The sequence below is a fragment of the Eimeria necatrix genome, genomic scaffold (assembly GCF_000499385.1).
Source record: "Eimeria necatrix Houghton genomic scaffold, Enh_scaff15, whole genome shotgun sequence".
NCBI lineage: Eukaryota > Apicomplexa > Conoidasida > Eucoccidiorida > Eimeriidae > Eimeria > Eimeria necatrix.
In genome coordinates, this window is record NW_013654970.1 from 175,229 (window position 1) to 192,728 (window position 17,500).

Sequence of the window (17,500 nt, forward strand, 5' to 3'; positions counted from 1 at the left end):
TGTTTATTAATTAATTTTCTCCTTTTAAATCACATTTGAAGCGTCTGCCGGCTATTGAGGTGTACGTACACCCGAAACGAACGCAATCCCGGACTGTTGAGGTGTACGTACACCCGAAACGAAGGCAATCCTCGCGCTTCCTTCGCCGCTTTCCTCTCTTCATTTCCTTTCAGAAATTAAATTTTAATGTTTTATTTCATCTTTTTTTCATATTGCTGCTGCAGTGGAAATCAAACGAAAGAAACGTGGCAAAAAACTGCAACAGAAAAGAAAATGAACTGCAGAAAACTAATCCTCAGGGACTCCATGCCACTTCTTGTTGCACAAAAATCAAAATAAATTAATTAAAAATAAATAAATAAATAAATAAATAAATAAATAAATAATAAATAAATAAATAAATAAAAATCCAAACTCAGAAACAGGCTGATATCCTATCAGACTCGCTGACACTGGCGGGCAGCAAACTTCATTTCTAATACTACTTTTGGTCTTTTATAAATTCAAATGAATTTAAATAACTCTAAATGAATTTAAATAAATTAAATAAATTTAAATAAATTTAAATAAATTTAAATAAATTCAAATAAATTTAAATAAATTTAAATAAATTCAAAATGCAAATAAAGGACAAGCGGTGCACAAATCTGTTCAAAATTCGAGTGTACGTACACCTGAACTGTTTGTACTTTTTGTTTCTTGTTTTCATTTCTTTGCAAAGTTCCAAAGACAAAGGTTAAGAGCCCGCGCTGCTGCGGGCCAGCAACTAATTGCTGCTGCCCTTGCTGCTGCTGCTGCTGCTGCTGCTGCTGCTGCCGCTGCTGCGCTTGCTGGGGCTTTAGCAGCGGCAGGGGAGCAGTTGGTGCTGCTGCTGTCGCCGCGGGGCTTTTCGCAGCGGCAGCAGCTGCTGCAGCTGCTGCTGCAGCTGCTGCAGCAGCTGCTGCAGTTGTTGCTGCTGCTTCATCTTGTGTAATGGCCAGAATGGCCGCATCTGACTCTTTTCAGTTTCTACTTTGATTTATTTCTTTTTATTTTTATTTATTTATTTATTTATTTCTGTTTGCTGTTGACTTCCATCCTGCTGCTCTGTACATTCTAAAGAAAGACGGCAATGGGCCCAAGAGCCCAGCAACGACAGTCACGGAGCTGCTGCTGCTGCTGCTGCTGTTGCTGCTGCTGCTGCTGCTGCTGCTGTTGCCGCTGCTGCGGTTGCAGCAGGGGCTGCTGTGTCTCCGGCTGTATGCTGCCCGCGGTGCTGCTGCAGCTTTTGCTGCAGTTGCTGCTGCCGCTGCTTCGGCGGCTGCTGCAGCTTTTGCTGCAGTTGCTGCTGCCGCTGCTGCTGCTGCTGCTGCTGCTGCTGCAGCTCTGTGTGTGGCATTTCTCTCGAGGCCTCTAAAGCAGATTGGCGAGCCCACGTGTGCCCCGGGTGTACGTACACCGGAGGCGCATGCAAAGAGAATAAAGGAGCTCCAAAGTCTACAAGTTAAATAATTAATTTTTTCCAGAAGTGCAATTTGCTGCTCCGAAGTGCAAAAACATTCTTTCCAAAAAGCCTCTCCAGCCTGCTGCTGCAGCAGCAGCAGCCCTTGCCGCCGCTGCTGCAGCAGCAGCAGCAGCAGCAGCTCCCCGCCGCAGCAGCAGCAGCAGCAGCACTCAGGGCTGGAGCTGCGGGTCATCGTCTGTGTCTTTGGGCTTGGGGAAAACAGCAGTATGGAAGGGCGCGGCATTGGGCTGTGCAGGGGCGCCGGGGGCCCCCCCGGGGGCCCCCGGGGGCCCCCCGGGGGGCCCCCCGGGGCCCCCGGGGGCCCCCGCGCTGCTGCCCACGTTGCTGAGACTCTCCGAGTGGGTCTTCGCGTGGTCATAACTGGCCCACTGGCCCTGCGGGGGGGCCCCCCCGAAGGCCGTCTGGGGTTTGGCCCCGAGGCCAATAATGCTGGGGCTGACGGAGGCCCTGGAGTGGACCCTGGAGATGGGAAACTCGCTGCCCGCCTCCTCCCCGAAGGGGCCCCCGGGGGCCCCCCCGGGGGCCCCCGGGGGGCCCCCAGGGGCCCCCAGCAACGCCTTGTGCGTGTACTCCTCCACGGGGTAGAAGTTGTACCAGTAAACAGCCCCAATGAGCACACAACCCCCCACCATATTGCCCAAAAAGGTGGGCAAGAAGTTCTGCTGCACCACAGCAGCCACAGAGGCCCCACAGCCCATCATCAGAGTGAGTTGTAAAGTGTAGAAGTTGGCTATTATGTGCTCGTAGCCCGCCACGCAAAAAGCCACGATGGGAAACCACAAAGAAAGGACTTTGCTGGCGGGGTCGTCGCAGCCGGTGACGTTCCAGACGGCGAGGCAGACGAGGGCGTTGCAGCCGACGCCGCGGAGGAAGCACTGGCCGAAGCCGTAGCCGAGTTTGGTCTGCTGCAGGTGGCACATGTAGCTGCGCAGGGGCTCTTGTTCGTAGCCTCCGGGGAGAAAAGAAAGGAAATAAGCCGCAAATAAAGCTCCTAGCCAGTTTCCGAGAAAAGATCCGACCCAGTTTATCAGCAAGTGCAGGAATGTTATCCGCCGCTCGATCAGACAGATCAGCATCGTCATGGTGTTCCCCGTGAACAACTCCGCGCCCGTGAAGATTATTGCGATGAAAGCTGTCGGGAAAATCGAAGCGTACATGAATTTCTGAATGGATTTGGAAACTGATCGCGGATCATCGACGGAAGTGGGAGTGCCGCCCGCGAACATGTTGCAGGCCTGGCCCGCGAGCCCGATGTACACCCCAGCCATGAACGCCTGCAGCAGCAGCCGGTCGAAACGCAGCGACGTTTTGCGCAATCCATACTCGATCACGCGGTGATAAGTGTCCGGAGAGGCCGTGGTCACCATTTTCTCGGCAGATCGCGCGAAAAAACCGCGAGATCGCGCGCCAAAACCCCAGATCGCGGCCACCCCAGAGTCCGTTCAACTTCCCACGCCGCCGCCGCTCGCGCCGCTCTTCCCGAACCCCCGCCCCGCTAAACCCTTTCCAAACCCTCGCCAAACCCTCGCCCGCCAGCAAACCCCAAAACAAACCGCTAACGCCCCCAGACTGCCTCGCAGCAGCGCAGCAGCACCGCGCAGCAGCAAACTCGCAGCAGCAGCAGCGGACAACTCCCCGCGATCTACCGCCCTCGTCCGGAACAACAAAAGTGCAAAAAACAATTCGCAAAACCCGCAAAGCACACTCGCGAGCTGCAGATACACCCCGAAGCCCCCGCCGCCTTCGCTCAGCGCAGTTCAACTTGAATGCGCTGAGGGCTGCGGCGGCGGCTCGTGCCCCACAGCCCGCCCGTCTCGCGCTCCCCGCGGCCCTCTCTCTCCTTTTTTTTAATTCAATTCCACTTTTATTTCTTCTTTTTCTTCTTTTTCGCTTTCTTCCGACCCCCCAACGCCCCCAGAAGACCCCCTCGCGCTGCCCGCCGCCGCGCCGCGGCCACCCGCCGCGATCACCCCCGCCGCCCGCGCCGCCGCTTCCGCATTTCCTCTCAGACATTCCGCGAACAAATCCCTTTTTAAAATGCTTATTTAGCTTTTCGGAACTTTAGCTGCCACGCGGACACGCAGCAGCAGCAGCAGCAGCAGCAGCGGCAGCAGCAGCGCCTGCTGCGGCCACCCGCCGCCGCGCAGCAGCAAACCCCGCGGTGTCTACGCCTTCGAAGCTTCCCCGCTGCGCTTGCTGCTGCTGCTGCTGCTGTCTTCGCGGGGTTGCTGCTTCTCCTGCTGCTGTCTTGCCAGCTTGCTGCTGCTGCTGCTGCTGCTGCAGACGACGCACTGCCACACAGCGCTCTTCCCCGCGACTGCTGCTGCTGCTGCTGCTGCTGCTGCTGCTGCAGTCCCCGCAACGCTGCTGCTGCTGCTGCTGCAGGCGACTCACGGGTCGCTTGTCGCCCTCGCTGCTGCTGCTGCAGCAGCGGCTGTGGGCCCAGTAGCCCCCCTCCACACTGCAGAAGACAACAGCAGCAGCAGCAGCAGCAGCAGCAAAAGCCTTTACACCCAAATCACTGCAACACGCTAGAGAATTAGATTATCCTGTTTGCTGCAGCGCGCAGCAGCAGCAGGAAACTCATATGCTTCTAAGGAAGCACTGAAACTTCTATCTTGCTGCTGCTGCTGCTGAAGTTAGTGCTGCTGCAGATAGTGCTGCTGCAGATAGTACTCCTAATGCTGCTGCTAGTGCTGCTAATGCTCGTGCTGCTGCCGCTGTAAGTCCTGCTGCTGCCGCTGCAGTTGTTGCTGCTGCTGCTGGCGCAGCTGGAACTGCCGCAGCTGCTGCTGGAGCTGCTGCCGCACCTGCTGCTGCAGTTACTGCTGCAGCTGCTGCTGCAGCTATGGCTGCAGCTGCTGCTGCAACTGCTGCTGCTGCTGCTGGAAGCTTTATGCGTCAGCTTCCAGTTATGGTCCTCGCGTTGCTGCTGCTGGCTGCAGCAAACTGAAGCCCTCGCTTTTCCTTATTTGGTGCGAGGGGCCTTTGCTGCTGCTGCTGCTGCTGCTGCAGCAGCTGCTGCTGCTGCTGCTGCACTGGGCGGTGGCCTGCTGCGGGGCGGCTCGGGCAGCAGCAAATGTAATCAGCTAGAATAAATCAAAAGTATTATTTTAAAAATTAAACTTTGCATTAAATAAACTTTATGGAAATGCATTTGGAATTAAATCATTGAATTACAAAAGTACTTCAAACAATTTCAGAAGCAAAAGTTCTTTTTTAATGTTTGAAATTGCGGAATTAAAAGCTAAAAGTCCAAATTTAAATAAATTAAATTAATTGAAACTCTAAAAAGGAAAAATAATGCAAAAATGATTTTTTGTTTTTTCGAGTTTTGATTTTCTGGGACCTTCCAGGTGTACATACACCCCAGAAGCATTACTTTTAAAATGAATTTAAATGCACAAATGCATTTTAATTCATTTTAAAAATAAACGAATTTAAATGCATTTATATTTGCTACTATAAAAGCGTTTGCATGCGCTCAGCTGTACATACACCCCAATCTTGGCATATTTAAAGCCACTTCAGTTCTGTTTTATTTCATCAAAAGTCTTTTTTAAATATATTTAAAAATATATTTTTAAACACTTTAATAAATATACTTTTGCAAGGATTTATTTGCTTCAATGTGTCCTTTTGTTTGTCCATTTATTGATCTAATTTAATTTAATTTTCGGGTCTTTTTATATTTCATTATTTTTAAGAAATAAATAAATGCTTTTTAATCTAATTGCCTATTCAGCTGTATCTACACCCAAAGGCATGCATGCATGCTGCCAATTGCTGCTAGACTGTGTGCTGTAGTGTGGGGCCCATTCAGCAGCAGCAGCAGCTGCAGCAGCAGCAGCAGCAGCAGCAGCAGCTGCTGCTGCTGCTGCAGCTGCAGCAGCAGCAGCAAGACTGCTGCTGCTGATCTTCACGGGCGCTTCTTACCGCAGCAGACACAAAGACAAACTCTATGGGGTCCTGCGCAGCAGCAACAGCAGCAGCAACAACAGCAACAGCAGCAGCAGCAGCAGCAGCAAGAAGAGCAACAGCAGGAGCAACAGGATCAGCCCCAGTGGCACCCGCAGCAGCAACGACGAGAGCAGCAGCAGCAGCAACAGCGGCAGCAGCAGCAGCAGCAGCAAACTGGCAAAGCTGGAACTCATGTGTTCGCCTGAGGGCTCTAATGAGATCTATTCAATTCTTTTGAAATCAATTTAAATTTAAATTTAAATTTAAATTCAAATTTAAATTAATTAACTGAAAGTGTATTAGCCAGTCCCTTGAAGTGCTTTTGTAATCGCTTCTGAGTCAAGAGCTAGGGTTTAGGGTTTAGGGTTTAGGGTTTCGGGTTTAGGGTTTAGGGTTTAGGGTTTGTTGGGGCTGCGAGTCGCTGCATGCATTTGCTGGGGCCCTGCATGCAGCATTTTGCCGTTTTATTGGCTGAAATGAATTAAATTTGGAAAATAAAAAAGAAATAAAAAATGAAATAAAATGAAATAAAGAAAAGGAAAAACTTTGAAGTTTTTTCACTTTCGGCAGCAGCAGCAGATCTGTCGCTGCGCGTCTCGGACTTTTAAGGCCAACAGTTGTGTTCTTTTGGACTTTATTTAATTTATTTAATTTATTTTATTTATTTAATTTATTTTAATTATTTAATTTCAATTTACACTCAAAATGGAAACAGAAGAAGAAAAACTGGAGCCGCCGAAACGGGGTGTCTTCATTGTCTTCGAGGGTCTCGACAGGTGAGTTGCTGAATTTGATTTATTTATTTATTTATTTCAATTATTTAATTATTTAATTATTTAATTATTCATTTGTTGTTAATTTATTCGTTTTTTTGTCTATTCGTCGGTTTATTTGTTGTTGAATTCACTTTCGAGCCCCCGCGTGAATTCAAATTTGAAAAAGCAGAAAAACGCATTTTTCACCCATTTCTTTTCGTTTCTTGAAAAAAAGAAATAACAAGCAACTCCAAAATTGTTTTTGCTTTGTTTTTATTCAAAAAATAAACTTTTCATTTCACATTTTGTTTTATTTCTGCAGCTTTCTGTGCTGCCGCTGGCGCCGCGTTGAGGTGTATGTACACCTCAACTTCGATTCATTTCAAGCACCAGTGCATGCATTTATTCCTTTGTTTGCATTTAACTCTTTATATATATACATTTATTCCATTAAAATGCAGCTTTTTTTGTTTTATAAACACTAATTTGCATCAAGAATCGACTTTGAAGCATTTGTTTCCAAAAGCTCGCTTTGCGGCGCTCGAGGTGCCTATACACCCCGAGCCAGCACCTGAGGTGTACGTACACCTCAAGACCCGCTCTTTTTTGCTCTTCTGCAGATCGGGAAAATCAACTCAGGCAAAAATGCTTTTTGAAAAACTTTCGAGAGATGGCATCAAAGCCAAACTTATTCGCTTCCCAGGTTAGCAGCCTCCTTTGCTGCTGCTGCTGCTGCTGCTGCTGTAGGTGCTGCTGCTGCTGTAGCTGCTGCTGCTGCTGCTGTAGCTGCTGCTGCTGCTTCTGCTGCTGCTGCTGTAGGTGCTGCTGCTGCAGCTGTTCCTGCTGCTCCTGCTGATCCTGCTGCTTGTGCTGGTGCTGTTCCTGCTGCTGCTGCTGCTAGCTGCGCTGCTGCTGTTGCTGTTGCTACATGAGTTGTTGCTGCTACTCGTTTCGCCGCTGCTGCTGTTGCTGCGTGGCTTTCTGCTGCTGCTGCTGCTGCTTCAGTTGCCTTCACTGCTGCTGCTGTCGCTGCTTCCGTTAGTGCTGCTGCTCCTACTCTCTTCGCTGCTGCTGCTGCTACTGCTGCTGCTGCTGCTGCTGCTGCTGCTGCTGCTGCTGTTGCTGCCTCCTAAGGACCCTGCTGGCTGAAGTCTCTCGGCAGCAGCCCTTCCCAACAAAGCCGCAGCTGCCGTAGCCCGAGGGCTTAGGGTTTAGGGTTTAGGGTTTAGGGTTTAGGGTTTAGGGTTTAGGGTTTGTGCAGAGCGGAGCTCAGCTGTGGGGTCTTTGATAGATGCTGCGCTGCAGCAAGCAGCAGCTGTGGGGCCCCACGTGCTGCACTTGCTGTTTGCTGCTAATCGCTGGGAGCAGCAGCAGCAAATTGAACAGTGGCTTGCTGCTGGCTTTGCTGTTGTTGCAGACAGATATTCTTTTTCGGGTTAGTTTATTTATTTATTTATTTATTTATTTATTTATTTATTTTGTTTTATTTATTTGTTTTATTGTTTAATTTATTTAATTTATTTAGTTTATTTAATTTATTTGTTTTTTTGTTTTGTTTTGGTTGTTTATGTGCTTTGTTTTAGTTGTTTATATGTTTTATTTGTTTTGTTTTATTATTTTATTTATTTATTTGACTGTTTGTTCTATTTTATTATTTTATTTATTTTATTTGTTTTATTTGTTTTATTTGTTTTGTTTGTTTTGTTTTAGTTGATTATTTGTTTTAGTTTATTTATTTTATTTGTTTTATTTTAATTTTATTTGCTTGTTTTTTGTTTTATCTTATCTGTTCTATTTGTTTGTCTGTCTTATTCAATTTGTCTATTTAATTATTCAATTTATTTAATTTATTTAATTTATTTAATTCATTTTATTTATTTTGTCTATTTTATTTGTTTTCTTTATTTTACTTGTTTTATTTGTTTTCTTTTCCTCATTGCAGTGTCTTTTGATTAAAAGATTTATTTGCTTTTCGAGATTTGTTGCTGCTGCTGCTGCTGCCGCTTGTGCTGCTGCTGCAGGCGTTGTCTACTCAACCACCGCAGCAAACCACCGCGCAGCAGCAGCAGCAGCAGCAGCAGCAGCAGCAGCAGCAGCAGCAGGGTCGGAGTCTGGGGGCCCCCTGGGGGCCCCTGTACCCATTTCTGAGGCTTTTGCAAGAAGCACAGAAGAGGGTCTTTTGGCTCCAGATCGAGTTTACTTTTTGGACATTAAACCCGAAGAAGCAGCAAAAAGAGAAGGCTTTGGTAAGCAGCAGCAGCAGCAGCAGCAGCAGCAGCAGCAGCAGCACGAGCAGCAGGAGCAGGAGAGGTAGCAGCGTGGCGGCAGTGTAGTATTGGAAGTAGTAGCAGCAGCAGCAGCAGTAGCTGCAGCAGCAGTAGCAGCAGCAGCAGCAGCATCTGCAGCAGAAGTAGGAGTGGTAGCAGCAGCAGCAGCAGCAGCAGTATTAGTGGTAGCTGTGGCAGTCGTAGCAGCAGCAGCATTAGCTGCAGCAGCATTAGCTGCAGCAGCAGCAGCGGCAACAGTAGCAGGGACAGCAGCATTAGCAGCAGTAGCACCGATAGCAGCGGCATCAGCAGCAGCATTAGTAGCAGCAGCAGCAGTAGTAGCAGCAGCAGCAGCAGCAGCAGTAGCAGCAGCAGAAGCAACAACAGCAGCAGCAGCAGCAGCAGTCGTAGTAGCAGCGGCGACAGAAGCAGCAATAGCAACAGCAGCAGCAGCAGTTGCAGCAGCAGCAGCAACAGAGCTAGCAGGAGCAGCAGTAGCAGCAGCAGCAAGAAAGGAGCAGCAGCAGAAGCAGTAGTGGCAGCAGCACGAGCAGCAGCACAAGCAGCAGCAGCAGCAGCAGCAGCATCAGCTGTCTGGAGTTTGTCCTAAAACAATTTATAAAGTAACAAATCATTTATTTATTTATAAATATATATTTATAAATATATAATAATAATAAATAATAATAAACAAATTATTTTGTTTTTAATTTAATTGATGGATTGAATTTGCTGCTGCTGCTCTCCTGGGCGTTTGCTGCTGCTGCTGTTGCTGCTGCTGCCAAGCAGCAGCTTTGTGTCTGTGCATTGCTGCTAATAAATAAATAACAAATAAATAACAAATGAATATCAAATAATAATAATAAATAATAATAATAATAATAATAATAATAAATAATAATAATAATGATAAATAATAAGTAAGAAGAATAATAAATAATAATAAATACCAAACAATAGGAAAGTAAATGGGCTTATTTGTCCGTTTGCTGCTGTTGCTGCTGCCGCTGCTGCTGCTGCTGCTGCCGCTGCTGCTGCTGCTGCTGCTGCTGCTGCTGCTGCTGCGGGTAGGGGCTGAGGTGTACGAGTCGGCAGAGCTGCAGGCTCTGGTGTACAGAGGCTACAAATCTTTTGCTGCTTATTCTTATTGGCGCTGCATAGCAGCAGCAAATTTGAGTCCTTTAGCAGTTCACAAGTTGATTTTAAAAGACCTTGCTGCTCTTTTCGCAGAGGTGGACCAGCAGCAGCAGCAGCAGCAGCAGCAGCAGCAGCAGCAGCAGCAGCAGCAGGCTGCGGCGGAAGCCCACGCGGGCGCAGCAGCAGCGCACAGCGCTGCGCACAGAAGGCGCCTCTGGGAGTGAAGCGGCTACGCAGCAGCAGCAGCAACTGCAGCAACTGCAGCAGCTGCAGCAGCAGCCGAAGCAGCAACTGCAGCAGCTGCAGCAGCTGCAGCAGCAACTGCAGCAGCTGCAGCGGCTGCAGCAGTAGCCGAAGCAGCAACTGCAGCAGCAGCAGCAGCTGCAGCAGCTGCAGCAGTAGGCGAAGCAGCAACTGCAGCAGCAGTAATAGGAAGAGACAGCAGCAGCAGCAAAAGCAGCAGCTACAATGGCGCAAAAGCAGCAACTGCAACAACCGCAGCGTAGCCACCGCAGCAGTAGCAGCAGCAACAGCAAAAGCAGCGAAAGCAGCAGCAGCAGCAGCAACAGCAAAAGCAGCGAAAGCAGCAGCAGCAGCAGCAGCTGCTGCTGCTGCTGCCTTTTTCCCTCGGCAGCAGCCACCTGATAGCTTCTTTATCTTTGTTTCTTTATTTGAAAAAATAATTAAAAATTTAATTAATTTGTTTTCTCGTCCCGGTGAGCTAGTGTGACTGAGGCAGCAGCAGCAGCAGCAGCAGCAGCGGTACGACGACTGCAGTAGCAGCAGCAGCAGCAGCAGCAGCAGCAGCAGCGGTTCGACGACAGCAGTACCAGCAGCAGCAGCAGCAGCAGTAGCAGCAGCAGCAGCAGCAGCGAGTGAAGTAGATAGATGTTGAAAATATAAAAGAAATGTTTTATAAAAGTCAATTAATAATTTAAATTGATTTGCATGTACAGCTGCTGTCTGTGCTGCTGAGGTGTACAGACACTCCAGAACTTCACAGCCAGGGGCCCCCCCGCCGCCCTTTTCTTCTCAAATGCATTTTTAAATTAAATTAAATCCAAATTTTTAAATTAAAATTAATTAAACTCAATTAATTCGCCACAAAAACCCCAATTTGTCCAGTTTGGGGGCCCCCGAGGGGCCCCCCGGTCTTCTTCTGAGTACCCAGGGGGCCCCGTGGGGCCCCAGGGGCCCCCGGGGGCCCCCAGGGGGGCCCCCTGATCTGGAGAGCTGCCTTTGCTGGGGCTTCCAGGGCCTTTATTGAGAGTTTAAAATAAGATTTAAATTTAATTAAAAAAAAGAAAATTAATTTTTATTTTGCATTCCGTCGAATAGATCCCGGTGTACGTACACCCCAAACAGGGGGCCCCCACAGAGATGGCGAGGCCCCCCTTGAGGGCTTTTGGGGGCCCCCCTCCACGGGCCTTAGGGGGCCCCCCTCCTAGGGCCCTAGGGGGGCCCCCCCGGAGGGCCTCGGGGGCCCCCCTCCCCAGGGTATTCGAGGGGGCCCCCCGCTGCAGCAACTGCAGCAAAGGGTACTCTTTTCCCTTAGGTGGAGTTTCTCCCACGGGGCCCCCCAGGGGGCCCCCAGGCCTTCGGCTGGCAGTGGGGGGCCCCTCTTCTGGGGTCCCCCTGGGGGCCCTCAAGGGGGCCCCCAGGAGTTCCAGCTCTTCCGACTCCTTGGGGGCCCCCTACTTGGGGGCCCCCCACTTGGGGGCCCCCCTGGGGGGCCCCCTGAGCAGGGGCCCCCTGGGGGGCCCCCCTGCCCCTGCTGCCTCCACCCTTGGGGGGGCCCCCCTCCTGCTGCAGTTTGCCCCTTGGGGGCCCCCCCAAAGGGCCCCCAAGACAGACCTTTCTCTTATTCCCCCCTGGCGGCGTTGGCAGCCAAAGCGGAGGCCGCGGGCCCTGGGGGGCCCCCTGGGGGGCCCCCTGGGGGGCCCCCCGGGGGGCCCCCTGGGGGGCCCCCCCAACATGCACGAGCTAGTTGCTGCAGCAACTGTTTCTTTTCTCCTGAAGCTCCAGCCCCTCCTCAAGGGGCCCTCAATAGGGGCCCCTGGGGGGGGGGCCCCCGTGGAGGGGGCCCCCGTGGAGGGGGCCCCCTTGGGGGCCCCCTCGGGGGCCCCCTCGGCGGGGGCCCCCGTGGGGGGGGCCCCCATTGGAGGGGCCCCCCTTGAGGCGCCCCGGGGCCCCCCTGGGGACGCGCCGGCCCTGGTGGCATTGGAGGAGGCCCTTGAAGGTTTTGGGGCCCTCATGGGGGCCCCTGAGGGCCCCCTGGGGGCCCCTGGGGCCCCCCAGGGGGCCCCCGAGGGGGCCCTAGACCCCCGCTGGTTCGCGTTTGTGGGGGCCCCTGAAGAGAGGGGAGGGGCCCCCCTGGCTGTGCCCCGACTGGCTCTGTTTGTGGCTGCTGCTGAGGGTACTGGGGGGCCCCCTGCTGCGGGGGGCCCCCCGGGGGCCCCTGGGGGGGCCCTAGAAGCAGCTGTGGGGTTTGTTTCTGAAGTCTTTCCTTTTCTTCCTGACTGCTGGGGATCGGGCGATCCCAAGGCAGTTGCTGCTGCAGTCCTTCAGGAGGTACAGGGGCTGCTGCCCTTCTTGGGGGCCCCCCCGGGGGCCCCCGGGGGCCCCCCGGGGGCCCCCCCGGGGGCCCCCCGGGGGGCCCCCCAGGGGGGCCCCCAGGGGGCCCTCAGGGCGACACAGCTGCTGCTGGCGCTGGGGGCCCCCTGTGGGGTCCCCCCAAGTGAACCCAAGCCGCTGCTGCCCCCGCATTTGAAGCTTTACAAGGTGCAGCAGCAGCAGCAGCGGCTGCTGCTGCTGCTGCGGCAGCACAGAGCCTTTCTGCAGCAGCTGCTGCAGCTCGCGCTGCAGCCGCAGCAGCCGCGCATCAGCAGCAGCAGCAGCAGCGACAGCAGCAGCAGCAGCAGCAGCAGCAGCAGCGAACTGCCCGCAGCAACATCGTTGCCTTTGCTGCAGTTGTACTTCCACGTGGGCTTGCAGCTGCCTTCTGCTTTGCTGCTGCTGCTGCCAGCAGCAGCAGGCCTTGCCCCCCCGGGGGCCCCCTTGGGGGGCCCCCCCGGGGGGCCCCCCTTCCCAGGGGGCCCCCTGGCTTGCGAGGGGGCCCCCCTGTCTGTAGAGGATCTGCTTAGGGTACTGAGGCTCTTAGTACATTATACAGAACCTTTAGAGGGGCTGCAGGGGGCCCCCCAGGGGCCCCCATTTGGGGGGCCCCCCCGGGGGGCCTCCCAGGGGCCCCCATTTGGGGGGCCCCCCACGGGGGCCCCCCAAATGGGGGCCCCCCCCGGGGGCCCCCCAGGGCCCTTTCTAGGCCTGGCTGAAGCTTCAGCAGCCACTTCAGCCACACAGAAGTCCCCTGCAGCAGCAGCAGCAGCGCCGGCAGCAGCAGCAGCAGCAGCAGCAGCAGCAGCAGCAGCAGCAGCGGAGAAGGAAAAGGTGGGGTTGTTGTTCCTGCAGCTGCTGGACCATGTGGGGCTGCTGCTGCAGCAGCAGTTCGATGCTGTGGGGGAAGAAAACCTGGCAGCAATTTGCAACAGCCTCAGCAAGCTGAAGCAGAGGTACTGCAGCAAAAGGCGGCAGCAGATTGACCTAGCTGCTGCTGCAGCAGCAGCAGCAGAAGCAGCAGCAGAAGCAGCAGCAACAGCAGCAGCAGAAGCAGCAGCAGCAGCAGCGCCGCCTGCTGCTGCCCCTGCTGGTGCCGCTGACGCGCGCTCTGCGCCCGCAGCACCCGCCGCCGCCGCAGCAGCAGCAGCAGCAGCAGCAGCAGCAGCAGCAGCAGCAGCAGCAGCAGCAGCAGCAGGGCCTCTGCTGCGGCCGTTCGAAGAAGCAATTGACATTTGGCAAAGACCTTTTGGTGCTGCACTCCTCACAGAATTACCTTTTTGTCTCCACAATTATAAATACTTTTCTTTAATTGATATTGGACAATTTCTTTCCGACTGGGGGCCCCCCAGGGGCCCCCAGGGGGTTCACTGCAGCAGCAACTTCTACCCCCACCCTCTTGTGGAAAGCAGCGGGCTCCGCCTCGAGGGGCCCCTGGGGGGCCCCATCAGGGGGCCCCTGGGGGGCCCCCAGGCTCTCGGGGGGCCCCTGGGGGGCCCCCAGGCTCTCGGGGGGCCCCTGGGGGCCCCCCAGGGTCTCGGGGGGCCCCTGGGGGCCCCCCAGGGTCTCGGGGGCCCCCTGGGGGGCCCCCCTAGCTGGAGGCCCCCAGAGGCTGCAGCCGGCCCCTTGGGGGCCCCAGGGGGCCCCCAAGGGGCGTGGGGGCCCCCGGGGGCCCCCCAAGGGGCGTGGGGGCCCCCAGGGGGCCCCCAAGGGGCATGGGGGCCCCCAGGGGGCCCCCTAGAGGGATGGGGGCCCCCAGGGGGCCCCCCAGTTAGCAGCAAAGAAGAAATAAGAAATGCTGTGATGAAGCTGCAGGAAAGAGTTGCTGGAGAGACTTGGAAATTAATAGGAAGTATGAAGTACGGGTATACGGCCAAGGCGCTGTCTCCACAATTATAAATACTTTTCTTTAATTGATATTGGACAATTTCTTTCCGACTGGGGGCCCCCCAGGGGCCCCCAGGGGGTTCACTGCAGCAGCAACTTCTACCCCCACCCTCTTGTGGAAAGCAGCGGGCTCCGCCTCGAGGGGCCCCTGGGGGGCCCCATCAGGGGGCCCCTGGGGGGCCCCCAGGCTCTCGGGGGGCCCCTGGGGGGCCCCCAGGCTCTCGGGGGGCCCCTGGGGGCCCCCCAGGGTCTCGGGGGGCCCCTGGGGGCCCCCCAGGGTCTCGGGGGCCCCCTGGGGGGCCCCCCTAGCTGGAGGCCCCCAGAGGCTGCAGCCGGCCCCTTGGGGGCCCCAGGGGGCCCCCAAGGGGCGTGGGGGCCCCCGGGGGCCCCCCAAGGGGCGTGGGGGCCCCCAGGGGGCCCCCAAGGGGCATGGGGGCCCCCAGGGGGCCCCCTAGAGGGATGGGGGCCCCCAGGGGGCCCCCCAGTTAGCAGCAAAGAAGAAATAAGAAATGCTGTGATGAAGCTGCAGGAAAGAGTTGCTGGAGAGACTTGGAAATTAATAGGAAGTATGAAGTACGGGTATACGGCCAAGGCGCTGCAGGTAAACCCTAAACCCTAAACCCTAAACCCTAAACCCTAAACCCTAAACCCTAAACCCTAAACCCTAAGCCCTAAACCCTAAGCCCTAAGCCGTAGAGTTTTATTGTTTCGGCGGAGCCAGGCGGCGGCTGTCGGAGCTGGTGGGCCTCCACCCCTAAACCCTAAACCCTAAACCCTAAACCCTAAACCCTGATTTAGGGTTTTTGCTGCAGCTGTTCGGACGTCTGGAGGTTTTTGACCGCCGCCTTTTTCGCGGGCTGCTGCGGCATCTTCCGAAAATGTTTCATTTCAATTGGGATGCAGATTTTATTGCTGCTGCTTTTGCTGCTGCTGCTGCTGCTGCAAAGAAGTGTAAGCTGCAGCAGCGCTGCTGCTGCTGCTGCTGCTGCTGCTGCTGCTGCTGCTGCTGCCTCTTCAGCCATTCTTTTTTAATTTCTTTTTCGGTTTTATTTATTGTTTCTTTTTATTACTTCTTTTTACTGCTTTATTTATATTTATTTATTATTTCTTTTATTATTTCTTTTTATTATTTCATTCATTTACTTCTTTTTATTATTTCTTTTATTTATTTCTTTTTGTCATTTTCTTCTTTTTTACTTTCATTTATTTATTTCTTTTTTTATTTTTAATTTTTTCGTCTCCCTTTACTGTCTCTTTCAAGTTTCTCCTTTTGAAATTTTATTTTTTCATTTCAACTTTTATTTTCTTTTTACCCCTAATTCTATTTCCTTTTTTTTCTTCTTTTTATTTTCTTTTATTTCTTTTTATTTCTTTTTATTCCCTTTTATTTATTTTATTTTATTTGTTTTATTTATTTTATTTTTTTTATTTTTATTTTTCAATTTTCCTTTCTGTCTTTAGCGGTCTTTCTTTGTTGCCTTTTCAAAAGTTTTAAAATTTCTTTTTTGTTTTCAAAATCTTTAAATCTTTTATTGTTTTTTTTGTCTCCTTTTATCTTTTTGTCTCTTTTTATTTCCTTTTGTCTTAAATATTCTTTTGTGTTTTTTGTTTTTATACCCGTAGTTCAAACCCTAAACCCTAAACCCTAAACCCTAAACCCTAAGCGTTGGTGCGGCGCTGAAGAGGTTCGAGGGTTTATGACTTACATTTCAGGCTTCATGCCTCAGGCTTCACGCTCCAGCCTTTAGGGCCTGGGGTTTAGGGTTTAGGGTTTAGGGTTTAGGGTTTAGGGTTTAGGGTTTAGGGTTTAGGGTTTGTGTTTTCCCCAGACCGCCTCCCGCAGCGCCGTGAACACAAAGGCATTCAAGTGGCTCCTTACCGCCTCTTTGTTCGTCTTGCTGCTTATCTCCAACACCCCAGTTATCACAGGGCCCCTCGGGCCCCCCGGGGGCCCCTGGGGGGCCCCTGGGGCCCCCCAGGGGGCCCCCTGGGGCCCCCAGGGGGCCCCTGGGGGCCCCCCGGGGGCCCCCTGGGGGCCCCCCGAGGGAGGCTTCTACGGGGCCCGCAGTGCAGCCCCCTGGGGGGCCCCCTGGGGGCCCCCAAGTTGGTCGAAAGCGGCGTCGTTTGGCTCTTTTGTTTGAAGTGTCTCAGCCGGAAATGGTTTGCGAAGTGATAAGTGCTGCATGCAGTTTGGGGCTGCCGCTGCTGCAGCTGTACCGCCTTGCTGTGCTGCGGGCCATCAAAGACAAGGGCTTTTTCCACCTCGAACACCTCATTTCCATCGCAAAGTCCTGCTGCTGCTGCTGCTGCTGCTGCTGCTGCTGCTGCTGCTGCTGGGGGTGCTGGTGCTGCTGCTGGGGGTGCTGGTGCTGCTGCTGGGGGTGCTGGTGCTGCTGCTGGGGGTGCTGCTGCTGCTGCTGGGGCTGCTGCTGCTGCTGCTGGGGGTGCTGCTGCTGCTGCTGCTGCTGGGGGTGTTGCTGCTGCTGCTGCTGCTGGGGGTGTTGCTGCTGCTGCTGGGGGTGCTGCTGCGGGTGCTGCTGCTGCGAATGCTGCTGCTCTTAATTTTGCTGCTGGTGTCGCCGGCGCCCGTCGGTGCTGCTGCCGCTGCAGCGGCGTCTGCTGCTGCTGCTGCATTGCTGCTGCTGCTAATGCTGCTGCTGCTGCTGCTGCTGCTGTGGGTCGCTGAGAGCGCTTGCATGTGTGTGGGGTTTTGCTGCCTCTGCAGGGACCTCTTGAGCGTCGGCCCCACGGCCAATGTGCTGCTGCAGCAGCTGCTGCAGCAGCTGCAGCAGCAGCTGCAGCAGCTGCCCTTCTGCTCTCCTGCTGCTGTTGCTGCTCTAGGGCTAATTCTCGGCAGCAGAAACTCCACTGAGGCCCTCCCGCTGCAGGCCCTCATTAAGGCCTTAACTGCCAGGTCCAGCTGCTGAGACTCAAGGCGCGGGGCCTAGGGTTTAGGGTTTAGGGTTTAGGGTTTAGGGTTTAGGGTTTAGGGTCTTGGGGCTCAGGTCAAAGAGCCGCGTGAGGTGTAGGGCTTGGGGTTTAGGGTTTAGGGTTTATAGGTCCACGCCAAAGCGTGTTTAGGGTTTAGGGTTTTGGGTTTAGGGTTTAGGGTTTAGGGTTTAGGGTTTAGGGTTTAGGGTTTGGGGTTTTCTGTGCTGCAGGTATGCGCTGCTGCCTTCTGCCTACTATGAGCCCCTAGACACTGACTGGGCCCAAACTGTTGCAGCAGCAGAGAAGCAGCTGCTGCTGCCACCAGGTGCAGCAGCCGCAGCAACAGCAGCAGCAGCAAGGGAGCCAGCAGCAGCAGCAGCAGCCGCGCTAGCAGCAGCAGCAGCAGCAGCACCATCCCTTACGGACTCCCCGGGCGAAGATGACAC

The 17,500-nt window shown here is 53.5% G+C and overlaps 1 protein-coding gene across 1 annotated transcript in view; it reads left to right on the plus strand.

Annotated features, from left to right (window-relative positions):
- Positions 1 to 17,500, plus strand: part of ENH_00018240 (hypothetical protein, conserved) — a gene marked incomplete at both ends in the record, with an annotated part of 24,768 nt that overhangs the window by 4,361 nt on the left and 2,907 nt on the right. The window contains 2 exon segments of the mRNA XM_013584366.1: positions 17,285 to 17,311; positions 17,316 to 17,500. The exon segment at positions 17,316 to 17,500 is cut by the window's right edge and continues 418 nt beyond it. Coding sequence (XP_013439820.1) covers positions 17,285 to 17,311; positions 17,316 to 17,500 — 212 coding nt within the window.